Source organism: Ammodytes marinus (assembly GCF_949987685.1).
Source record: "Ammodytes marinus genome assembly, chromosome: 12".
NCBI lineage: Eukaryota > Metazoa > Chordata > Actinopteri > Uranoscopiformes > Ammodytidae > Ammodytes > Ammodytes marinus.
The window spans coordinates 7377959-7397150 of NC_137216.1; the positions used below are offsets into that span (position 1 = coordinate 7377959).

The following is a 19192-nucleotide window of genomic DNA, read 5'->3' on the forward strand; positions in this document are numbered from 1 at the left end:
CCTCCATGAGCTTCATGGATTACCGAAAGGTGAGGAGATCTGCAGCAAGGACCCCCTAGGGCAGGGGTATTCAACTAAAATTCAAATAGGTCCAGTTAGAGAAAATGTCCTCAAGAAAAGGTCCGGAACATCATAATGTCTAACTTGCGTTGTGATTCAGTGTGATATATAGTGAAGTAGCCTAGTAGTTGTATCAACGTCTGCATGTAATTAACAACTGACTGTCAGATCAATATAGAAAGAACAATTCAAAAACATTTCAACAATATTTATTCTCACTTTTAAATAATTATAGATATATAATACTGAAGATATATGTATTATTTAAGTGACTCAACTGAAACTAATCTCTTCATAGAGAAGGGCTGCATTTAAAAATAAAATTGTGAAAATAAATATAATAATCTTAAAATAAAGATAAAATATATAATTCATTTTTGAAAAATTAAATAATTTTGAGAAATATTTTCAATGTATCATTTCTAAACTTCACTATACCTACTATGTTTGTTTAACATAGTAATCTCCCACTTTGTCTAATACTGGATTTTTATTTTGCAATTTTGAAAAGCTCTGAAAAAGTGACATGTCAGAAACTAAACCCCTGTAGGGGGTCTGGGGGTTTCCCCCCCAGTAATTTTTTTTTGTGTTTTTAGAATGTAATCGGAGCATTCTGGTGCATTCTGGGGAAAATAATAAAAGAAAAGGTCAACATTTAATATAGTTAAGATGAATAGAAAAATTAACAAAACAACATAACTTGCTAGCAGCCAGATAACTGGACTGAGGGACGGATGACCACTAGCTTTCGCTAATGTTAGTGGGGGCTACTGCCAAATATCTTGCTAAAAAATTAACCTGTATTTATAAATTCTGCCATTACTAAGAATATGTAAAACTTAAAATGTAGATAATTGTAACTACATACAATTTTTTTTTTTAAATAATGTTTTTCCTGTTGCTGTTGTGGGCAGTAGATGCAGTGCTGCTGGCGATTGGTGATTATGTCAATCTTATGTCTGTGTCATTCACACATAGGTCTACATCAGGGTAATAGAGAGTCCACATGATTGCACCTTGACCGGTTTTCACCAGTCTTACAAAAGGGGAAAAAACCATAGATAGTAAATAATAGGAAAAAACTCAGCTGTTGATCGCTCGTTAACTCGCTCGCGACACACGGAGCCGGTGAGCGAGCGGGCGAGCGAGAGAGAAAGCTGTCTCTCACTCTCCTCCCGCTGTCTTTCTCACTCTAATCTGACTTATTTCGCTGAAATTCTCGTAATTCTTGCACTTCTCTCTGACATCTCTCGCATGATAGCTCACTGTCTCTGTCTGTGAGCCAGCCTGAGCCGGGAATGCAGATTCGATTGGCTGCCTGAGTAGCAGGAGGCGGGATGGCTTAACTCGAAAGCATTTCCTGATTCGCGAAACCAGTACCGTAAAGTCTAGAAAAGCTGCGCCGGTCAAAATAGAAGCGCCCCGTCAAAATTTTAAATACTTAAATAATTGATTGACTACAGGTCCGGGTCCGTATAGGACGGCGTCTGGGTCCGGACCCGGACCGCGGTCCGCCTGTTAGTGACCCCCGCCCTAGGGTGTAGAACAGAACAGCGTCAATGACAACAGAAATGACATTGATGACAAATACAGTTAACAAGGAGGTGGTGGGGTGGAGGTGGGTTGCAAGAGTTTACAGAGGAAGCAGCACCAGTAGGTAGGCTAGAGCAGCTTAAATAAGGCGCCACTTTGAGTGTGCGGCCAATAGTGTGCTAGGGGCGTAACCTGGCTGTCAGCTGAGGAGCCCAGATGACAGCCGGGCTCCTCAGCTGACAGCAGGGGAAAGGGGCGAGGGCTCTATGGATGTGTTATAGGTTGCTCCGGGCAAATAAGCATATTCTCTTTCGTCTTATGTTATTCTCCGCAGTGTCTGTGCATTATTGATTTAGTGGGTGCCTAATTAACAATGTAGGTTCAAAACAGCAGGCCTATCTCTCAATCTTCCTCCGTGTCTCACTTTTGTTTGCTAGTTGCGATTTAAATGCCAGTCCATAGTGAAACAGGCACGTGATAAATAAATGGGATTAATAATGACTGACAGAAAGTGAAGTGGTCCCAATAGTCAGTTGGTGTTGCATTAACTCCATCTAGTGGTAGACAACAGTTGACACACATTTTGGCTGTAACACTATAAACTACACAATTATAAAATTGTAGAAGATTGAAGAAGCATTGTTCACATAGGGCAGCAGAAATATATAAACCTTCAGTGGTGGAAAGTCCCTTGGTATATTGACTAAAGCACTGTACTCAAGCACACTTCACAGTTAGTTTACCAAAGTATTTTTTCATTTTATGATAATGTGTTGGATACAGATCAGTTTCATTCATGTCTTAAACTCCTGGACTCTGTGTTTCACTCTGCTTTAAGGTTCATCACAGGAGATGCTTATGACACACACCATTGTCTTTTGTATGAAAAGGTTGGGTGGTCCTCCCTTAAAGAGAGACGTGACGCACATTGGCATGTTTTTATTTACAAAGCCTTGACCGGGAAGCTTCCTCGTTATTTAACTGAATTGCTGCAAATCTCAGATGGGCTTTATCAGACCCGCTCCACTGACATGCTTATGCTTTATGTCCCACAAGCCCGGTCTGAGCTAGGAAAGACAGCTTTTAGCTTCAGTGCCCCTGACTCCTGGAACAATTTACAGCAACAAATTAAACTAAATAACTTCATATCCTTTAACCAATTTAAACAAACTATTTTAAATCTGCCAAACTCTACCTGTAACTGTTTTAATTAGGCTATATTGTACTTTCACCCATTTAATTTTAATTGCTACCACTTAATCTTCACCACTGTGTAAATGTTTCAATTGTTTTTCTCTTCACCTGTTGTTGTGTATTTGATGTATTTGCGTTGAATATTGTTCATGTATTGTTGTTTTTCCTTTGAATTTGTTTGAACTCGACGTCATTGTAAATGAGGGTCACCCCTCAATTGGTCTCTCGAGGATAAATAAAAGTGAAATGAAATGAAATTAAATGAATTCAACCATTCCTGAAAAACAGGATTATTTTTAACATTTAATTATACTGCAGTGGCCTGCCGTTTCTATTATGTTGATCGATAGATACAGTAGATAGATAGACAGACAGACAGACAGACAGACAGACAGACAGACAGACAGACAGATAGACAGATATACATCTAGATAGATAGATAGATAGATAGATAGATAGATAGATAGATAGATAGATAGATAGATAGATAGATAGATAGATAGATAGATAGATAGATAGATAGATAGATGGCAACAGTTAAACTTTAAGACACTGGCGGTACGCATGACTTTAAAATGTCATTGCATCTCAATTGGGGGTGTGAAACTGTGGAATGGGATGAGCATGGACGGAGCTAAAGCAATGTCCAAACATGATCCAGTTTAAAAAAGGTTCAAAGCAATGATTTTCAAAAGGTACAGGGATGAGGGTGTGAAGTAAGAAGGAAATTATAAGTATATGGATATATATACTGATTGTATAGATATGTATGTAGATATGGATATATTGATTGTTTATAAATATAAATATAAATATAGATATATGCATTGTATAAATATATAAAATATAAAAAATATAAAATATTTATAGTATATTAAGTTGTATGTATGTATAGTTCGTAAATGGCAAATATATCGGCAATTGTACAGAGAATATATGGATTAAGAGAAGCGAATATAATAAATATTTTTATTTTTTAATTTAATAAATATTTTTATTTTTTATTTTTTTACTATGGAAAAGGGGTAGGATTAAATAAGTGTATACTTCTTCCTGCTCCTTTTCAGGCATATCTCAGCAATACAGATAATTTGTTTTATTTTATTTTTTTGTGAAAACATAATTTTTGTTTATTGTATTTCCATGATTTTCATTTTGTTTTGTATGTTTGATATGTCTGAAATAAATTGAATCAAATCAAAAATAGATAGATAGATGGATGGATGTATGGATGGATAGATAGATGGATTAATTAATATATTTGTTTTGTTTTCTTTGAAAATACCGAAACAAAAATCTATCTGGAGTTTATCCATCTCATCGATCCCCAGTACAATGCTCCATGTGGGGGAGTAGCTGTGGAATATATTCAATGTTAGTAGTTTGAGTTTACTGATGTTTATAAAATAAAATAAATCATATAATGAATTGATACCTTTTATTTTATTATGTATTTATTTATTTATTTTAGATACATTTAAATGTTGTGTATTTTTCCAATCGTCCTCCAGGTTCATAATTTACTGTAATACTTTGGGAACATTGATTTATGATCTGTCTGCCTTTAAAGCTGATATGAGCTGATTTCAAATGAACAGACATATAAAGCAGCTCTCTATCTGGGCCTCACGGAGCAGCTTAAAGGGGAGGAGTTTAGAAGTGGCTGTCACTGGCATCAGTGTGGATGTGTGATGGTGAGCGGAGAGGGAGGGCTGCTCTGCTCGCGAACAAGTTGTCAGATCGAGATGAACATTTGGAACCGGTGGGCAGTAAATTAAAAGTGACACCGATCAACCTTTTTTCCCCCTTCTCTTTTGAAAGTCATGCGCGTGTTGCTGTGTGCGTTATTTGCGCTGATCGCATGCGGGAATGGGGACGCCTGGTCTGGAGGAGGAGAGGTCACTCCAACTCCAACTGGACGCTCTGCGCATATCAATGACGGCAACTTTTCAAAGTGGGATCACTTGAAACAACAGTCCTTTCAGCACCAACAACAACTGCTCGAGCCTCCATCAGGTTTGTAATAGGTCTCGGGGCAATTTTAATTTCAGTTCAAACTCCAGCTACCATTGAGATGTTTAATAAAGGACATTGTAGCTCGAAAATAAGGATTATTTTTGGTATTTTGATAATTTTTTATTATTATTTTTTACTAGTTTATATAAACCATATTACAGCTCCTTTCCTAACAGATTATAGTCTGTCTGCCGTGGCCATCTGTATATTCGAGGATTTGCACTCAGATCTACTGATCTGTTGATGAGTAATGGTGCTGCTGTCACTACATGAGTAACGGTTTCTCCATCTGTCATCATTTCAATGCACAAGCAGCAGCAACAAGCAAGGCAGCAACGTATCAGTGCATATGTGCGTCATTTAGAAATATTTTGTAGGCCATGTTTAAACACTTTAAAATGACTTGGGAGTTGGCAAAGCGTGTTGCCCATCAAAACAAATGAGTGCGCATTTTAAGCAGCTCAGACAGGAGACCCTTATATGGCGCGACACCACATGCAGAAACAATCTGTTTTCAAGCGCTGTTCAATTTTTGCAAATAGATGCAAATTGACGCATATTTTGGCACAAACTGCAACATTTTCATTCCAACATTTCTGAAACATTGATGTAATACAGAAAAAAAATGTTTAAGGCACGTAATCAACTGTCAACGTTTCATCTTGATATGTATAAGTTAAAAATGTTTCCCTATTAACCTTCAGTATCTCGCTTTAAAGGGATAATTCAGTATTTTTGAAGTGGTGTTGTATGAGTTTCTTATCCATAGTTAGCCTGTTGCTTGTGTGTTGTGCTACAGCTAGGTCTTCCCCAAACTCCTCAAAATGACTGCGCTGATCTCAATAAGGTGACAGACGGACTATGCATAAGTACCTCATACATCCCCACACAAATACTGAACTATCCCTTTAATATAATTCACTCTGCATCATCTTTCCTTGACATCACAGCAGACTCATTCTTCTTTTCACCTAACACAGTGTGCTTCCAGTTGGCTGTGAAATTATGCACTGCCTCCCTCTACAGAACATGTCTCTCTGTCTGTCTCACTCACTCACACATGCACTTCACATGACAGTCTCCCTCCTTGTTTACAGCAGAGCGGTGGTGTATGTGTGTGTGTGTGTGTGTGTGTGTGTGTGTGTGTGTGTGGATCTGTGACCCTGTTCACTTATCAACTGATTCATGACTAATTCATGTTGCCGTAGGAGTGCATTGCCATCCGTCATCACATGAGCCTGTCGTCTGTGCTGTGGGCTCGAAACACTTGGAAAAATACATTCTGCTTCTATCTATATCTATATATAAATACAAAAGAAAGAGAACAGAGAAATTCAGATGTCCAAAAACCACCTATTTCCTTGAATCAGAAGGGCAGTTCTCCTGTGCTAAGATTGACATCTTCATTGTTTTCATTGAGTCGAGAGCTACAGATTTGAAAAGTTAATCATATTTTTGCCCCATGGGGGGAGGATTGTACACTGCAGGAGGTGTGCTTGTCATCATGCCACACACCCCTTACCCAATCCCACATTAAGCATCTTCTTAAATTGTCTCACTTCAGTTTGATATTGCTGACTCTCGCCTTAAGGCCCATTTGGCCCAGATACCAAAGCATGCTCTTGTTTATTTCCTCCGTCAGTGGAATGTATGGCCTGATTCCAACACACTCACATATGCACGCACGCACACACACACACACACACACACACACACACACACACACACACACACACACACACAAACACAAACACACACACACACACACACACACACACACACACACACACACACACACACACACACACACACACACACACACACAAGTATTTCTGTGTGGGGGTCACCAGAGATAAGTCCCCGTTGGACCATCTGTTTGTGCCGCTCGGTGGTCTAACAGAAATGGCCAGTCAACATGTTTGTGCTCCTCCCTGCAAATTTAGATTTTCATCATAGTCTGTGCTGGAATGATAATTGTATGTAAAGCTGAATCTGCTTGATTCATTAGAAACTTGAGAAAGACATTTTGTTTTCAATATTTTTAACTTGCCATTCTAATATTTACTGCCTTAGAGACATTACTAAGACTTTTTTTAATTGATTTATGTTTTTACAAATGTAATGTTTGATCCATGGAAACATCTTTGTCATGCAATTAAAGGTGGAGTCAGTGATTCTGGAGAATGCTTGTTGTCAAAATCACCTTTTGTAGCTACGGTGGGCCCCTTTGTTTATAGGCTACCCTTTGTTTACATACCCGTGTACAGAGCGTAGGCTGTGTGTTAACATCAGATATTTTGCAGCGCACACACACAGGTAGCAGATCTTGAGGAGATTCACAGCTTTTGACAAAAAGGTGAATTGACAATTTATTTAGACTTTTCTCACCATGATAAAGAAAGCATTTCAAAACTCGTACAGTATAACTCCAGTATAAATTACTTTTTCTTAATGGACACCAGTGCTTTTTTTGCGCCTGATTAACAAGCCACATCCACACACAACATGGGAGATACTATTTCTCCTCTGCCCTCAGACGGCCCATTTCAATCCATCTCATAAACCTCTTTGTGGCGGGGCTCAGTTTCGCCAAATGGAGAGATTATAGTAATCTGGCACGTAGCACCTCCACTTCAGATGTGATGACCCCCTTTCTGCTTTGTCTGTCACCCTTAGGCAGAACACTTAACATGGAGGGCTGCCTCTCTCCCCAAAACAAGCCTCCTCTTGCCCATAATAATCACTGTATCCCAGAGGGTCCACCCTCACACTGCCCAATCTACATGTTTGTTTTATAGTGTGGCTGAAAAAAGTAGGCACTCCTGACAGTTTTCAGGCATTCTGCTTCTGATCACAGGGAATTGTTCAGGGGCACTGATATGGGATAATCTGGTTATCTGGTTTTTGGCACATGGTTGAAATATTGAGAAAAGCTGCTAGCATATTTTACAAGGCATGGCTTCACCAGTTTTCAGCAAAGCTCTGGCAGATCTGTAAACATAAAGGATTATAAGCAATCAGACAGGCAGCAAATTAAACTGCCGCTGCAAAAATACTCTCGACATTATGACATCTTAGATTACTGCTCTAGCAATACTGCAGCATTTAGTTAAAGATTAACAGTCTAATAACCCTTTTTTATGGCCTCCTTGCACAAAATTAATACTATATTGTATCCGTCCAGGGTCAATGAAGAGACGGCTGATTAGATTCATGGCTCCCATAATGTACTTAAACTTTAGATTTTTTTACAGTCATATATGCGCTGGTCAAGCCTCATGCCATGTCACCTGAATAGTTGTCCACATCAAAATTTTCACATTATTCCTACCCCAGTATTGCGGTGAAAATGTTAGCACACAGTTGCTTATTTGCATGTACGACATTAGCATTCATATTGTGAAATGCATTCATAATAAAGCAGTTTGTTAATTCAACACAGCATTATGCTACATGCATAAAGTTAAGTAGTTTCCAATAATTTGATTCTCCTTAGGGAGCCCCAATCATTATATCTTTACAGGTAAAGCTCCAAGACAGTCTCATTTGCAGTCTAATGATTATAAGTAACACCTTATCTACACCCAATTATACACTTTCACACAGTGCAGCATCAGCCACAAGTCTCAGAGGTAAAGAGTTGTACTATTCATTCACTATTCATTTTGCTCTCTAACAACTCCTGAAGTGAATATTTTAATAACTGTCTTGCACTGGGCCTGGAGGGTCAAATCACTGTGCAGTTAGTTCAAAATACACACAAGCGTTCTCTGGAAATCATATACTCAGCATTTAAATGTTCCTTTGTGTCATTTGATCCATAGTTTACATGGTAAATAATGTTGAGTTCAGCTTTAATACATTGCATTGATCCTTGGTGGGATACGCTCATCTGCATAACCAATATTTATTCCTAAAGGTTACTAGTGATGCATTTATCTAGTATTCCCTAATTGTGGTACAGCTCTTTACCCCTGAGACTTGTGCCTGATGCTGCACTGTGTGAAAGTGGATAATTGGATGTGTAGATAAGGTGTTACTTATAATCATTATAACCACAAATGAGACTGTCTTGGAGCTTTACCTGTAAAGATATAATGATTGGGGCTCCCTGAGGAGAATCTCATTATTGGAAACATACTGTACTTTGCTTTATGCATGCTGATGTAGCATAATGGTGTCTTGAATTAACAATCTGCTTTACTATACTATAAACTTTACTATCCGGCCAGTTTTCTCCATTTGTATCTGTGTCCACTTCTTTAAGATCTGAAGAGATGAATTGATTTTGACATACTAGAGATTCTGCAAATGACTTCTCCTGTTATGTTGTCAATAAGGACTCGTCAAGGTTAAAGGTGGAGTCAGCTATTATCCAAATCACTATTTGTCCAAATCAATGAATATATCCTCACAATCTACGACATGTTCGTACTGTGTGCTGTGCGCTGTAAAAATGTTTTAATGATGAACTGGTATTTAAAAAAGGGGGCACATATCATTATAGGAACATGCCCGTTTATAGACCCTAGGCTGTGTATTAACACTGGAATGTCTTTTATCAGCGGGTCCTCAGTACAGACAGGTAGCGGATCGTGAGCAGATATTCACTGATTTGGACAAAAAGGGATTTGATAACAAGAATTCTCCAGAATCTCAGACTCCACCTTTAATTGGAAATGCAGCCAACTCCATTCTGGTAATAAAGCATTAAAGCATTATGGTCGTACTGCATACAAAAAGGGGCGTACAAAATAACAGGAACACCTTACAATAACTTTGCTTAGAGAATTTCAGAGAGATGCAATTTATTAGACTTCAATGTGTGGTGTTCTTGTTGGTTACATCATATTGTAGGTAAGGACATTCTAGGTATTTTGACCACCAGTTTTAGGAAGCACATCCTTAATACAATGCAATTGGCTTCATTAGGCAACCGAGCTTTGTCTTAACCAAATCTCCTTATTTTTCTCCATCCCAGATTCTGGCTTTAACCTGAAGGTGCAGGTCAACAATGTGCTGAGTGGCCAGTCCCTGAGCCAGGCAGTGGTGGACGTCTACGTGAACTACACCCGGACCAACACAGCTCTCACTGGGGACGACGGTGGTGTTTTGCTCCATGTACCTTACCAAGCCGGGGTGCCCATCACAATAGTGGCCAGCAAGGAGGGTTACATGTGCAAACTGCTGCCCTGCAGAGCCAACAGAATGCCAAGTAAGATATTTAATGGTGGAGATTGTTCATCTGAGAAACCACAGACAATGAGCTTTATCAAATGGATGGAAATAAGGAAGGCGGTGTCATTGTTTTCGTTCATCATCGGCTAGAATGTTTTTATGGTTAAAAGTGTGTAAGAAATGTCATACAATCTGCTCTTCCATGCCAGCGTTAAAGGTGGAATCTGCGATTCTGGAGAATACTTGTTTTTAAAATCTATTTTTTGAAAAGATCAGTGAACATCTCCTCACAACATACACCAGATTTTTTTTATTGCACACACAGTATGGAAAGGTAGCAGGTTATGAGGAGATATTCACTGATTGTGACAAAAAGCGTTCTCCAGAATTGTTGACTCCACCTTTAAGGTTTTCACTACACCAATTATAACTACAAAATAATACAAAAGTTTTAAAAAAATCACAAAAAGATACAGAGCTTCAAAGGCTTCATTGCACTTCCAAACTTGGTTGTCATTGCGTGGCCAAATGTTGCCAATTTCACAACTCATTTGGCTTGGCATCAAAGCAAAATCATTTAGGATCATTGTATAACCCACATCTGGATGTGGTGTTTCTTCTGGCCTGTCTGCCATCTACAGCAAAGGACTACATCTTGAACCTTGGTAAATGGACTACACTTATATAGCGTTTTTCCCTGGTTTTACACAGACTCAAAGAGCTCTACATTGTCTTGTACACATTCACCCAATCACACACACATTCATACACCGATAGTAGCAGCTACCATGCAGGGTGTAAGCTAACTATTTGGAGCAATTCGGGGTTCAATGTCTTGCCCAAAGACATTTCGACATGTGGCGGGTAGGCGGGGGATCAAACCTCCGACCCTGCACTTCAGAGGCGACCTCCTTGCCCACTTCGCCACTGCCGCCCCTTGAGCTATTCTTTGTGTAGTAAACGTTTTGATAAATCCATGTACTGTATAAGGCTGATACCCAACTCAATACAGTGTAACACAATGTTACACTGACATCTAGTGGAGAAACGGTTTATAAACAAATCACTTAATTTTCTTCATCCTCTCCCCTTCTCTTCCACCATTGCTGCAGTATTTTCCTCTGTGACAGTGTCACTGCTCGCTGTAAATCAGGGGAACATCTGGCTCTTTGATGATTCTGTCCTGATCACCGGAAAAGCATCTGGTACGGTACATATCGTTTAAGACTTTTGACTTTATTGTCCCCAAGGGGAAATTCTTTTTCACTACAGGGTACTGTTAAGGGCAGCACGCTAACGGATAATGACAGTGGGACAAACACAACAAAATTACATGCAGACAACATATATAGACAAAGTGAGACTGGAGTGACGTCATCTTGGCATTTTGTCATTTAAGTCATACTTTTAATTTTTTCCTTTTGATATTCAGCACAAGCATAGATTTAATGACAGACATTATGATAGCCAAAGATAATAGCTGCCCTTAAGGGAAAATACAAAAAAAAAAGGTTGTAAACTCAGCTGTTATACGATGGTTGCTGCTATTTCCATCAAAATAAATAATCTTATAAAAGGTTTTACGTTTTGTCTGTCCACCATCATTGACTCATGTCATATTTATCTTTATATGTTTATCTCTACATTATTTGAGTAATTCGAACTATGTTCTGTGTTGTGTTGTGTTGAGCTTTGAATGTTGTTGTGTAACAGTTAAAGGTGGAGTCAGCGATTCTGGAGAACGCTTGTTGTCAAAATCACTGTTTGTAGAAATCAGTGAATATTTCCTCACGAACCCCGCTACCTGTAAGAAATCCAGTGCACATAAATACACAGCCTATGCTCTGTAAACGGGTATGTTGCTAGCTATGATGGGTCCCCTTTTGTTTCCATACCATTGGCACAAAGCCTAGGATGTGTATTCACATAAAACAAAATTCAGCACACACAGTTCGGACAGGTTATAGATTGTGAGCCGATATTCCCTGATTTTGACAAAAAAGTGATTTTACCAAAAAGCGTTCCCCAGATTCACTGACTCCACCTTTAATGTTGTGATTGTTGTTCAATGTAATTATGCACTGCAATGTATAGATGCAATAGGTGTTGGGGGGTGAACACCATTAGCTCTGGCTATGGCCCCAGCTAATGTAGATCCCAATAAATAAAATAAAATCACATTTTCCTTCTTTTGTAGATGCTTCGTCGCAGCCCACTGTCCAGTTTCCCAAGAGGCTGCTCAATCTGACAGACAGCAGTAACGTCACGTCTATAGAAGCCTACCTGACCATTCCCAAGCTGCCGTCGGAGGAGGACAGCTTTCTGAACACACTGGGCATCGTGAGCAGCAAATCAGGTACATGTAGTGTGGGTTTCAGTGACAGCATTATGCAAGAATCATTTCTTCAGAAAAATGACACAAGGTTCTTCTAGTCTATGTTGCATTGAATTGCCGATTGTAGATGACAAAATGTAAGTATACAAGTTCCTATGGATGATTAAAAAACTGTGGTAGCCCAAGTACCAACATTTAATTCCAGACAATTTCATCCAGCAAAAAACAGATCAATTGAATCCATCTGGTCCACATCTTCCCTTAAGCATTAGCTCCTCTTCTTTTCAAGGATACGTCGGTGTGGAGCTGAGTCCGGTGGCGGCTGTCAGCGTGCAGCTTTTCTCTGGAGGCGAGGAGATACATGTGAGTGGAGCCATCGGGATCAGCCTCAGCATTACTCCCAGCTTTGGACTTCAGCCTTCAGATGTAGTTCCAGCATGGTTCTTTAACCGGACCACTGGTGAGTGGAGGTCACGATGTTAACAAACGGGAGGCCTGTGGGTGCTTACAGCCCTCAGATAACGGAGTCAATAGTATTGTTGCATAAATTAGGTGTCACACACTTCATTTATGCAAGCTGTTCAAATGTTCCTCTGATGTTACCTATGGGTTAAAAAGGAGCGTGGAACTGTCCCATCAGTGTGCCCCCTTCAGGTAAAAAACAAGTAAAGTAATGTGCTACCGCGATGCCCCTATGGTAGAAAAGAAAGAGTGACATTTTTGAACTAAAGTGCACCCAGAAGGGAACCTCAAATGCCCCTAGTATGCCCCCAGGGAAAGTGTAGAAGTGACATTAGCCATTATTTTAAGATCTGTGGGATCTTCTTAGGGAATTTAAGACAATATTACACAAAACATTTAGATGAGTTTGTTTTGTTGTTTTGTTTTCTGTCTAGGTGGATGGATGAGGAAAGGACTAGGTAAGGTGGAGTCAGTAGAAGGAAAACTCATGTGGACCTTCACAGCTCCTCACCTCGGCTACTGGATAGCAGCACCTGTGTCTCCTACCAGAGGCAAGTGTTCGCCCTAAAGACGAGTAGGGTCCAGCTGCAGCCCCGGAGACAATTACCCTGGCGTGACAACAACACCCAGGCGTGACGGAAGTAACTGTGGTGTGACGGACGTGATATTTGACTATTTAGCTTCCATGACATGTCTGCTATGTCACTCATTTGCCCTAAGCCTAACCACCCAGCTATGATGCCTGAACCTAATCCTCAAAACAATATAGGCCTAAATAACCGAAATTTTGTAGCCTATCGGTCTGCGGTCTTTTTTATTGTTTGACGTGACGTACTCAAGATGGCCGTCGCCGTATTCCGTCAATGTTCTAGATATTCTAACCTCTCCCTGTCCCCTTGCCCTAACCCTAACCACCCAACTGTGATGCCTGAACCTAATCGCCAAAACAATATAAATAACACAAACTTAGTATCGGTCTGCTGTCTTGTTATTGTTTGACGTTGTTTACAACTTAGAAGCAGGTAACGTCCGTCACACCACAGTTACTTCCGTCACGCCTGGGTGTCGTTGTCACGCCAGGGTGCTTGTCTCCGGGGCTGCAGCTGGATACTATTGCTAAAGACATTAAAAGACTGTTGATATAAACTGTGTTCGGTATTTGTGGATACGTTCCTCCTTTGCATGTTCAGCGGTGACATGGGAATGTCATGCCAATCAATAAACATGTGTTAGATGGAAATGCATGGGTGAAGAAAATTGATTGTGCGATGGTTGTCGTTTGCCTACTGTGTAATGTAATGGTTTGAATTTGGAAGCCACAATTAATTATGTCAAAGAAATAATGCATTGAAACAGGCAAGAAAATAAAAGCACCTTGTTCAGTTACATCTGCAGTATGTCTTGATTGTAACCATCTGTGTCCTTTAGGCTTCTTTGGACTGGCCGTCCCCATGGACTTCATCCTGAGCCATTCATCCCTCCTGATGCTTGTCCTTGGAGGAGCGCTTGTCATAGTCCTCGGTCTTCTGGTTTGGTTATTGTGCTTTCACAGGTAAGAGAGGCTTTTAATCTCATATTGGTACGTACAGTATACACTTACTGATACTAATAAGTAGGGCTGGCCCGAATTATTCGAATATTCGAATACTCGTTTGGAAAATTAGTATTCGGAGCTTAAATTAGTATTCGGAGTTTCGTTTTTTTTTTTTTCTTCTTTTTTTTTCAACATTTTTTTTTGCAAGAAGCTAGTACTGCAATATAATGTCATCAAATAATTTTATATTTGGATATAAAAGTTAGTAATATTGTAGTAGTAGTAGTAGTAGAATTGCTCATTTAGGAGGATATTACATCACTAAGTGTCATAGCGCATCCATTACTTCACCTCCGAGCGCGTAAATCTTCAACAAAATATGCAGATACTGTCAAAATCGGTTCCAGGGAGTATAGAGGGATTATTAACGTTTTGTTTTTTTTAAATCAAATTTTTTATTTTTTTTAATGTTGTTTTTGATGGTGTGTTTTTCTGGAACGAATATTCGCTCGGAAAAACCAACGAATATTCGAAGCCTGAAAAATGGCATTCGGGCCAGCCCTACTAATAAGCTGTGGCAATCATGTACTTGGTTGTGTGCAGGATAAGCTTTCCGAATAATGAAATAACTGTTAAGTTTTTTTCTTTTTTAAGCCTGGCACGGTTTGAGACACATGTTCTGTCTTGTTTACAGACGTCCACTCAACGATTCAAACAGAAAGAAGGACCAACCAGTGATGACTAAAGACCAAACCACCTCCACGTGTGACCAGGAAGTTCTTCAAGCGTCTTCAGAAGAATCGTTCACGGGAATCGGGAATGGTCGGCACAATGGCCTTGTTACTTCTATGCACAACGGCGGCAACGTCATAGCCAACCCCATCGCCGTGGCCATTACGGTGGAGCGCGACGAACTGGAGCTAAACACTGACCTGAACGATCTCAAGTGTCTGTATAAGAAAAACACAGAGCAGATCAGAGCTCCGGCCTCTCTGACGGACAACTTGTTTTTCTACAATCAGCCCATTGCCATTCTCCACGCTCCGGCGTTCTTCCATATGGAGGAGCAGAGTGAAGACAGCTTGTCCCATACTCTGACAAAAGGGCCTTCTGCTTCCCACAACCAGGCAGCAGAGACTGAGGACCACCTTGGAGTTCCGGCGGCATCAACCTCCACCGCCGACACATCCATGGGTCACTACAGCCTCGGAGAGTCAGCGTCCGTCCCAGGAACGTTAAGTAAAATGGGGGACAGCAGACACTCGGTGCCCGCCTTGGCTGACCTTTCTAAGCTGCCCTCCCTTCACCCTCCTCGGGCCTGGTTTGTGTCACTGGAGGGCAAACCCGCGGCCGAGATCCACTACTCAGTGTCAGAGCAGCAGAGGAGACGGAGGCCGGGCGAGAGCCGTGACACCAGCTTGGACTCCGGGGTGGACATGAGCGAACTGAACCAGGCGTCTGGTAGGAGGGCTGTAACGCTGGAGCGCAATGCTACTTTTGTCAAAAGCAAATCCAGCGGTCAACACCATGCGCCTCCGCAGTAGAAAACTCTCTCAACGTGTCCATGCCTACAGCCCTCTAATGCTACGTTTCCACCGAGCAGCACGGTTTGGTTTGATTTGGTTTGGCATGGCAAGGTTCGACAGGGAACGGAAACCCCTAGATCTGGCTTGGGATTCCACTGTGGACAATACCCTTACTTGGTAGGCGGGTTTATGTAAGACAGCGATGACCCATATAGTCTATGGGTCAGAGCTGTTGAACGGCACTGGCTTTGTAATTATCGTGACATCTTAGTAGCGGGACTCAGTATAGCACACTGATGTATTCAATAAAAAGGAAAAACGCCACTTTATGAACAAAAAGCTGCGAGTCAACATTTTTCTCTTAACACTAGACTTTTCAGTCTAACGAGGTGACTACTAACAGCTTTATATCTTTCGCATGGAAATGACTATTGTGCCGACCAATCAGACTGCAGTGTTTAGCTCCACCCTTTTGGGACCCTTTGGATGGAAACCAGCCTCAAGTGTGTCAATAATGCTAAATCAGTTATAACAAGAGACTTATTAACCTAGTTTTGCTTATTTGTCACATATAGTAATATTATTATGCCAATCAAGTTAGGGGGTATACATGTCCATTTGTAAAATCAGATCCCACAGTCTAGGTTGAAACTGTTGTGAATCTACTACGTAGAGTGTTAACAGTTGGGGCGGCTGTGGCGAAGTGGGTAGTGGGACTCAACTTCAGAGTCGGTGGTTCGATCCCCCGTCCCCCCGCCACATGTTGAAGTGTCCATGAGCAAGACACTGAACCCTATATTGCTCCCAATAGTTAGCCTGCTATCGGTGTATGAATGTGTTTGTGAATGGTAACAGGTCTCCCTTGAAAAAGAGTCTCCGGTCTCAATGGGATGTACCTGTATAAATAATATGTTTTTTTTTAAGTGCGAAGCAGTGTGGTCACTGGTCCTAAAAAAAATCTTACCATTCCTGCTTTGTTCCAGCCTATCTGTTATCTCCTGCCTTAGCAGTCTGTTTGAAACAGGAATGGATCACTTTTTGAAACATGTCCTACTAATGCACAGCGGTGTGATTAGGATTGATAACTAAAGGTCAAACACTGCCCTGCTTTTAACTTGTACTGCCTAAAGATGTATGGAAACACTACCATGGCTAAATGATCATGACTGGATGTTTGTTATTTAAAAAAAATAATAATTGTATTTATATTTGGGATTGGGAATGTTTTTGTGTAGACTGTATTGCCATGAAATTAATAATTATATTTTAATACAAGAAACTGGCGTTGGTGATGAGCATTTTTAGTAGCTAATACAGTATAAAACAATGTTTTCTCTGAATGCAGTACACTAAATGAAATGTAAAATATTTGTATTGGGGGAAGTCATCAAATGTTCCACTATAAGAGGAGTGACAAGTAACTGGGTAGATTTACTTGGGAATTCCATTAAAGCAGACATGTTGGTGTACTTGATAAAGTAACATCAATATGAAGAAAGTCATTACTTCACTATTACTTTTTAATCTAATTTAAGGAGGAAATGTTTGTAATTTTTATTCAGCTGTAATTATTCATCAGCTATAGAAAACAAGTTACTTTACAGACTTAACTGCTTACTCTTCCTCTCAAAGACACATTTCTCGAAACTTCTTCAAACTGTTTGGGGCTCAATGTGGTCAAATTAAAAATGCAACAGGTCTGTCTCCAATGTCCGGATCCTACATGCTTCACAGATGCATTAAGGAAGATGCTCTATAGTCAGGACACAATCGCTGCAGTGTGCCACGTTTCATAACAGGACTACACCCTCATCTACACTCTGCTTTACATGTACAGTGTTGGATGGGAGGGGATTAAGGAAATCAAATGCTGTAGATTATATCTACTGGCATTTTTGCGGAAACTCCGCAGAGCGAATAGATGCAGTAAGTGGCACACACTTTGTTTTTGTCTACTAACATCTTAAGATCCACTTCGGTGCAGTTTTTGTTCCACTAAGGTGAGACAATTCACAACAACTACGTTACGTGCGCTAGTGGCGGACTCAGGGGGGTCCGTCCGTCCCCCCCTCGTTCCTCCATGGTTGAAAAAGCGTGCTGAAGTGCCCTCAAGAGTGGCGAATTACGAGAGAAAGTGCCTTATTGGCTGCCCTTTACATGTAAAAAAAATTATTGGGTGCCCTCTATGGTGCCCCTTCATACAATAAATTATGATGATGTGCCCTCTAGAACAAGAAATTCCGATCTAGAACAAGAAAATCCAATAACGTGCCTCAATGAGTGCCCTTCTAATGCCCTTACAGTGCCTACATGGTTGAACAATTGCCCTCTAGAGTGGTGAATACGGGAGAAAGTGCCTTATTGGCTGCCCTTTACATGGGAAAAAAATGATTTTGTGCCCACTGGTGCCCCTTCATACAATAACTTATGACGATTTGCCCTCTAGAGCAAGAATATGGCAAACCAAAAAAACATGTTGTTGTAAAATAATGAGGTGCAGACGTTCCAGTCTTTGGTAGCTGACGAACGGGGAATGCGAAAGAGGCGTTGCTTTCATGTGGCGTCGCTATGACAAACTGTTACATCGAGTGGTCCTGAAATCTGCAATGGATAAAGAAGCAAAAATAATATTAGTAGGATGCCCGTACCATGGCCCGTAGTGGAAAAGTGCAATTAGATGCCAAGTTTCAAACACGATAAAGTAATCTCATCTGCACTGTCCCTGTTTTCCCAATGCACCCTTTTGGCTAGATTATGTTACGTTAGTAAACGACAACGCAATCGGTTGCCAACAATGACACAATAAAGTTTAAAATACTAATTTCCATTGTTAAAAACGATCTATTCCCTTCATTTACGTTTTCAGTTTTAGCCACACCCCATTTAGAATGATCAGGTCTCAGAGGGGGCTTAATATCTATCTTGAATACAGACAGAGTTGTTACTCTCTGACATCCTACAGTGTGTGAGGCTGGTAATACAGCAAGTTTTCTTTCACGTTGTAAAGATTGATCTACACCAGCGGTTTTCAAACTGTGGGGCGCGCCCCCCTTGGGGGGCGCGGGGTTATGGCAGGGGGGGCGCGGATGAATATGTAAAAGAAAAAAAAAAAAATACCAAGATCACGGCATAGCTGGACACAAGTTCTTCTGCTTCGTTCCCCTCACTGCATTTAAATGCATTCAGTAAATCACAGAGAAATAGGTCTCGTTAAAGAAAAAGAGCACCAAGCCCAACCCAGAGGACCCTGCATACATTTTGTTTATTTTAAATTAATATTCTTATGGAAAATCCATGTGTCCTTCTTCAATAGCTTCTAATTCATCAGACCCAGTGTCTCCAAATTATTTGTTC

General features: G+C 40.4%; 1 protein-coding gene across 1 annotated transcript; it reads left to right on the top strand.

Annotated features, from left to right (window-relative positions):
* Nucleotides 1-4656: 4656 nt before the first annotated feature.
* Nucleotides 4657-15856, top strand: LOC307258470 (protein FAM171B-like; the record flags this gene model as incomplete). The annotated part of the gene is made up of 8 exons (XM_080037998.1): nt 4657-4741; nt 9785-10018; nt 11094-11186; nt 12179-12337; nt 12606-12776; nt 13213-13329; nt 14207-14330; nt 15007-15856. The coding sequence occupies 8 exons, from the start codon at nt 4657-4659 to the stop codon at nt 15854-15856; spliced, it is 1833 nt and encodes a 610-aa protein (XP_079894124.1).
* Nucleotides 15857-19192: the final 3336 nt, after the last annotated feature.